The 7220-nt window shown below is 45.4% G+C and overlaps 2 protein-coding genes across 2 annotated transcripts; both read right to left on the bottom strand.

The window, feature by feature from the left end:
• Window positions 1-746: 746 nt before the first annotated feature.
• Window positions 747-2237, bottom strand: LOC115676336 (small ribosomal subunit protein S13, mitochondrial-like). Its single transcript, XM_030599213.2, has 3 exons — window positions 2061-2237; window positions 1534-1746; window positions 747-1140 (listed from the first exon to the last, which is right to left on the bottom strand). Exons 1-3 carry the CDS (start codon window positions 2220-2222, stop codon window positions 967-969), a joined length of 549 nt encoding a protein of 182 aa, XP_030455073.2. The 5' UTR covers window positions 2223-2237; the 3' UTR covers window positions 747-966.
• An 838-nt stretch (window positions 2238-3075) lies between these two features.
• LOC115676356 (probable 6-phosphogluconolactonase 2) lies at window positions 3076-5060 on the bottom strand. Its single transcript, XM_030599248.2, has 3 exons — window positions 4784-5060; window positions 4519-4654; window positions 3076-3749 (listed from the first exon to the last, which is right to left on the bottom strand). Exons 1-3 carry the CDS (start codon window positions 4957-4959, stop codon window positions 3249-3251), a joined length of 813 nt encoding a protein of 270 aa, XP_030455108.2. The 5' UTR covers window positions 4960-5060; the 3' UTR covers window positions 3076-3248.
• Window positions 5061-7220: the final 2160 nt, after the last annotated feature.

Below are 7220 nucleotides of genomic sequence, written 5' to 3'. Positions count from 1 at the left end.
TTTGCGGTCGATGGACGCATGTCTCGGTAAGATTTTTTCCATTAAGACTTCAGGCAAGATGCGGTGAATTGGAAAAAGCATGAAACAGAAAACATGTTACTGAAGAAGAACTACACTACGTCTACAGTACCGCAGTACCGAGGTGCAACACCTATACTACTTGTTACGGACATATTGAACACCTTTTCTTTGAGAGATTGTATCGACCAAGAGAAATGAATACCTTTTCCATTAAGAGATTGCATCGACCAAGAGAAATGGTATTGAGAAACTCATCCTAGAAGTCCTAAATTTATTATACGATCCGAGTTTCAGATCGCCAGTTGTGACGGTCAATGTTGATTGAGTTGATGAATTTCATATCGCCAGTTGTGTCGGTCTGAGTTGATGAATTTTAGATCGCCAGTTGTGACAGTCAATGTTGATTGAGCTGCTGCATCAATAATTTTCAGTCAAAATTAGCTAGATATACTACATTGCAAAATTGTCTAAAAAGTTTAGGACTACATTGGTAAAGTGAAAAGTTTATGACTGAATTAGCAATCAAAAATTAAGTTTAGGACTTTTTGGAATAAACTTCTGAATTGTATTCATCGAGAGAAAAGGGACTCCTATGCGGCGCCGAAAAACTCCATCCCTCTCTACCATTCTCAGGCTCTTACAAGGATAGAAGGCGGGACACATCCCTGCGACATGCCGTCTCAAGTCATTCTCCCTTTGGACAAGCACATTTCAGCAACCCCGTGTCCAAAACAAAGCAACGTTCGATTGTAGGAAGAAGAGAACATGAATGTCTACTGACTCCAGCTTATTTGCAACTGTTTAAGCCATCACATTTCAATCACGATTAGCAGAGTATAACGACGAAAAAGACAACCACCTCGAGCGGAAAACCATCTACGTGCCTGATTCCCCTGTAGCTTTGTATGTCAACCAGTTCGTCTCCAGCTCAGGTATACTTCCAGTCTACCTACGGGAAGTCGTCATCTTAAATGCAGATAAAGGAGTTCCCCTGTCCTTCCTGGTACGGCCATTCGTTCTCGTTCGCTGCCCTCTGCACGGCAAACCATCTACGTGCCTGATCCCCCTGTAGCTTTGTATGTCGACCAGTCTCTTAATGCAACTGGCATTCTCTTTGTCCTGCAACAACCTGAGACTGTTACAAACCTAAACTTTCATACCTCCCGCTAAATTAAGGAGCCGCGGAGTGAGATGTGAGAACGGGGACAGATTCGAAGATGTATATCATATGATCACCATATTTCTGCAGCCTCAACAGAGGAAGGACGCCTAATTCCCACATGTTGGCTGTACTGAAATTTGAATCGACAAAGAAACTGACTAGACCAGTGTTAAGACCCAATAAACACATTTTATCCTATGTTTTGTTTCGTTGCCTGAGAGGCTCCAAGCAACAAAGTAAGCAACATGAAGGTAGAAAAAACGAGCACTGTCTTCCCTAAGTCGTGATCTAGAACCGATGACTGTGACACTGAAACCTCGACACGAAGTCAGAATAACAGAGAGCAATACCAAATTATGTCCAATGTCGTAGCTGAGGACCTCGTTGCGAAGCGACTCGAGCTCTATCCCCGACAATTCCCTGGTCGGCTTGTTCTCAATCTGGAGCTCGCACAGTATCTGGCGAGCCGTGGAGCGGCCAATCCCCTTTATCTGTTGGAGAGAATACGTCAGCTTCTTATCATCAGGAACCTCCGTGTTCCCGATGCGAATTCCCCGAACGCCCTGCTCGCGAAGCCGCAGGATGCATCAGACTTCCCCACAAAACACGACACGACAGGCAATCATTTTCTCAGCCCAAAGGCCAAACCCCATTCAAGTGATCAAGCGTCACCACCACCCAACACCATCAGTCTATCATAAAAATCCAAACTTTAACCTAAAGGAAACCGAGCCACGCGATTCCAACAACACCCTTTTAGAGAGGACCGGATTTGAGGTGATGGGTGGCCATCCAATTCAACCCAAAGCCCCAATCGAATCGCTCCCGGTTGCACGACGAAACATCATCGTTCAAGCGAAAGCGGGGTAACAATCACCTGGGCGTTTCGGAGGAGCCGCCGACCAGCATCAGCGGATCTTCGAGCTGAAGCGCGTAGCGCGAACATGGCTGGGAAACGTTGCAGCGGGTCGGCAGAGCGGCGAGGTTCCCCTTCTTCTTCCTCGGGATCACGAGGAGAGGAGGGCCTTCTTGCAGTCATGCAAAAGGCCAGTTCTCGGCCCAATAACTAGCTCTAGCCCAAGCATTGCAAGGATCTATTTTGATATAAATATATGATTATATTATACCACAATATTACTAGATATATATATATATATGCATATTAGTATCAAAGAGACCAGCTTATTATTTCTACAATTTTTTTTTCATTGGTTTGTATTGATTAAGCTAGAGAAATCAACAGAAAATTTGTTAGGCTATGGTTGCATGGATTGGTTAAGTTCATTTTTCACAGTGGAATCACTAACTTTTAAGGACCAAACAATGAGATTATTTTCCAATTAAAAGAAATTAAATCTCATATGTAATTTGTTATTTTCATCCGCAAGTCGTTTGTCTCCAAGTAATTGAATTTCGCTTCTACGCATTTGGCAATTTGAGTTAATCGCATTTCTGTAATGTCGCACTTGCGCAAGGTTCAAAAGGCAAAAGATTATTATATCTCGTAAATATCCAGAAATTCGACTTACCAGATGATCGGGCTCAAATGGATCGCAGCCATGTTAGAGTCTAGTTTGCTTATGACATGTATGATTTCTATCATGATCGGCCGAATCGGACAATTCATCAACATAAACTTATTCGTTCAAGCCCAAAACGGGTTTCCACGTTGTAAAGAAAATTTCATTATGAATAACTGCTTATACGACGTTGTGACATAGATATGATTGCACGTTCACACGAATTGACCGCGAGTTTTCTGAACTTTTTGCTTAGATAAATCATCGATTAAATATATTTGAGTTTTGTAATTATTAAACATGAAGTGATGCAGTGGCTTATTGATTAGAGACTTTAGGCTAGTCCATTTCAAGATATCAATAAATTCTAAGTTGGCAGTGTTCCCAAAACTTGGGGAGATGACGATTTCAAACTTGAAACGTTCCACTGATTTGAAAGAAGCGGTTAGACATACAAGAAACACTACTCGAAGCACATTCCATGTGCATACAGAATACAGACACATCTATATCCCCATCACATCCATTGCTCTCACCCGATTTCGTCATGACCTCGACGTCGAAGCAACCGCTCCGTCGCGGGAAAACAGCGAGGCAGCGCCGGCATCGACGAACCAGACGAGCTTCCCGTCGACGGGCCGGATCATTTGGGCCGGGCACGACGCGGGGGGGCTCCGGTCCGCCATGGCCTCGCGGAAGGCGCGAGCCACGTCGCTCCCAGAGGCCACGATCGCCACGTTGGCCGCGGCATTGATCACGGGAAGCGTGAAGGTCAGGCACTCCCTCCGCATGCCGGGCACCGAGACGGCGGCGACCCACTGGGAGCCCTCTCGGAGGACGGGGTGGTCGGGGTGGAGGGAGGACACTTGGGAGTGGGGCCCGAGGCTCAGGAGGACGAGGTCAAACCGGGGGCAGTCGCAGGACGGAGAAGCCGGGACCGTCCGGTCCTTGACCCGCTGGCGGATGGAGAACTCGTAGCCATCGGCCGCCGCCTCGCCGGGTGTCTCGTGGCCCGCCGGGACGACGTGGGCCGGCTGTATCGGAACCTGATTCCAAAGAACGCGACAAAAAGTGAGCAATGATGACAATGTCGTTGGTCGGTTGGTCCAAATTTAATGGAACGAGGCAGGGGGCGAAGTGGGAAAAGGGGCGACCTTTACTGTCCTCGGAATCGCACGATGATGCATCAGCATTGTCACTAAGGAAACCGATGAGCAAGAATGCCTCTTGCTTGCTTACTCACACAATAAAAAGATACAAGGCAAAAAAGAACAGATGCTTTTATCATCGCTCGATCGACCAAAAGGATTTTGTTAACGAAAAGCCTTCGGATCGCTACTGAACAGCTAGCTAATCACGAGCAATGCTAGAGATACGAACATCGTGATCGTTTTACATGGAGAATTAAGGCGGCCGTTTGCGAGAGACTCGCTAAAAAAGTCAAACTTCTAAACTGGTGGTAATTCAAGAGATGTTGGAAAAGGGAAATTTCCATAGAGAATAAGGACAAAAAGGGGGGAATCTAGAAGCGAAAACATAAGACAATTCCACACGCCAAATTCATGTCCACGTTCAGATGAGTTCAGACCATCGTCATCGCCAGGTCATTTCCCTTTCCCCTTCCCCGTTCACATTCCACATGGATAGAGAGATTCAGTCAAAGACTCCAATCCATCCAGCTAACCTACCCCGCCGCTAAACCGACATCTTAGACCGGCGAAAAGATTGTACGAACACGATGCCTCCCGCAAAACAGCATCAAATGCACGTGACTACAGAGAGAGAGAGAGAGAGAGAGAGAGAGGGAGGGAGGACCTTGGAGATGAAGTGGTGCTTGGACTGCATGTAGAAGCTATCCGGGTGTCTCTTGGGGACGACGATCTCTTCAGCCCAGAACAGGTGCCATTTCGACCACTCCACCGTCCTCAAGTACGGCAGGCTCGCCAGCTTCCTGCATTCAATTCCTCTCATCACACACGGCAGCATTCGACCAAGACATTCAACCACGACCAACACACAGACAAATACGAACAGGTTGAAGAAGAGGAAGAAAGCGAGAGAGCATATGGGGTACCATTACCCTAAGCGCTCGGGAATGTCTCCTCCAGAAAGAGCGAGGGAGAAGGAAGATCTCTCCCTGAGGGCGGATTCGGAGACGCGGTGCACGTAGTCGGCCAACCCCGTGGACAGCTCCTCGCTGCTCTCGAAGAACCTCACCTCCGCCTCCGCCTCCGCGTCTGATCTCTTCTTCTCCATCTTGTATTGATCTTTCTCTATCGATGATTGCTTCCACCTCTCTCTCTCTCTCTCTCTCTCTCTCTCTGTGTAACTATTGCTAATTTATCCAGCTGCCCAAGAGCGTTTCTTCACACTTTTGTCTTCACATGTAGAGAAGAGAGAGAGAGAGAGAGAGAGAGCGAGAGCTTTGAGAAATTAGGCGAAAAAGGACAAAGTGAGTGAGAATAAGAGATTTGACCAAGAAAGAGTGAGAATAAGAGAGAGAGCAAGATATGTGTGTGTTTATGCAAGAAGTGCGAGTAGTGCTTGCCTACTTGTTAATCTAAATTTCTAAAATCCTAGAAATAGAGAAAAATAAATTGATTAATAATTTTGGAAATTTATCCCAGCCCGTGTCGGCATAATCAGAATGCTTACGATGACCGTCGTCATCCCGGCCGCTTCTGTTGGGTCATTGAGTTTATGTGGCATTGGCAGCGCAATTTTAAATCTCATGATAATCATGCTCCCGAACTGTTGAGTCAACTACCTCGAATTAACTAATTATTACCGAACTTCGCAAGGAAATAGGAAAGGTATACATATATATATGTACGGTCAATACGGTGTATTTAGGGTAAAATAATGTATCGTATTTATATCAACGAGAGATATTTTGTCATTAAGCATGAGACTCACAATGCAATAAGAGAGGTGGGAAGACGAGGATGTCCAAAGAAGCTCTCGAGACATTCCTTGTGGCACAATACCATCACCAAGTGGCTCATAACGAGTCCGTAGGGCGCCATAATTAGGATCCATACGTAACAAAAGGTGTTGTTATTTTCATATACAATAAATGCTTACAACATTTATCATCGTTACTAGGGATGTCAAGACCAAACACTATACTCAAATCGAAACACGAAACGAATCGAAACACATTACTTTACCAAAACTGATTTGAAACCCTAAGTATTAATTCGCAATACGCTCTCTCTTTCACGGAACGATTCGTCTCCTTCCACATTTAATACTTTTTTTCTTTATGGGTCTTTATCGCCTGTCTTTGCTATGGAAAATTTCTATTCGCTGATTTAGCAAGAGATTTGGTACGCTTGGATTTCACCCGTTTCATTGAATCTAGCAAGTCTCCAACACGGTTAATAGTTCCATAGCTAGATTACAAAGCGCGGTTTGAATTTTGACCCATTTATCGAGAATGCTCTTGTGGAAACATATGCTGAATGCGAAAGTTGCAAGATGCATCTTGTACTAATGTCTTGATTCACTGGATGCAAATTAATCCTTGTCATTGAAGTTGCAAGATGCGTCCAAACATCTAGAAGGAGACTTGAGTCATGACGAATTGATGTGATTCTATGACTTCTAATGTTTTGTTTGAAACCCGACCCGATCGTGTGGCTATATTGTGTTCGGGTCTTGTCTCGAGTCGGGCCAATCACACATGTTCAATATTTTGGGTCGGATCGGGTATTATGAAAACCTGATCCGACCCGATCAATTGACACCTCTAATTACATGTATAATCGAAATTTTAAAATCCCAATATTCAGTTATAAGTTATTCTGACGAATACACCGAATGCTCGTTAACAAAATCTCTTCAAAAATATGTTCTATCTTTAGTATGCCGGAAGTAAGAATAGAATTATCAAGGCATGATGAATAATACCTTCTACCAAATTGCCATCTTCTGTTTTTGGACATCTTCCTCCTGATAAATGAATGATTTAAGTCCATGTCAACATCGCCAAAAAGCTGCTGCAGCGGGAGCTGCAGAGTCCCCCCAGTCTTCTGAGGCGTTATCCTCTCGATGCAGTGAACCACACACACGCCCTTCGTCGAGGCGTGAGTGACTTCGCGTGTGGACGAACGGAAGATGGGAGCGTGTCGGCGCATCGCGTGGTAAGGGGAACGACCTTCTTCTGCAGCAGTTCCAGTCATCCGGGGCACGCCTCGAATCCCATAAACGACAACGAGTGCATGCACGGTGAAAGCGAAGCTGCTCCTCCTCCAGCAGCGTCTTTGACTCCTCTAGAACTCTCTCTACAGTCTACTGCTATGCTTCTCCACCGTCCTCGTCCTTTTCCCCCCCAATTAAGAACCGGCCCATCAATCATTTCCTACCCCCACCTCAGTTGTCCATTCGTATTGTCCTTCTTATCTCCATCCATCTTTCCACGTTTCACAGCTGGGTGGATCCTGTCAAGAACTCCTTATCTTCCTGGCCTCTTTTAGCTCAGTGCAAGTGTAACCACTCCTTGAGTTGGAATTAAC

This window comes from Syzygium oleosum, unplaced genomic scaffold (genome assembly GCF_021117445.2).
Source record: "Syzygium oleosum isolate NSW1041296 unplaced genomic scaffold, Sole_v2.1 Sole_v2.05, whole genome shotgun sequence".
Classification (NCBI taxonomy): domain Eukaryota; kingdom Viridiplantae; phylum Streptophyta; class Magnoliopsida; order Myrtales; family Myrtaceae; genus Syzygium; species Syzygium oleosum.
This window is presented reverse-complemented; position numbering and strand designations above follow the sequence as displayed.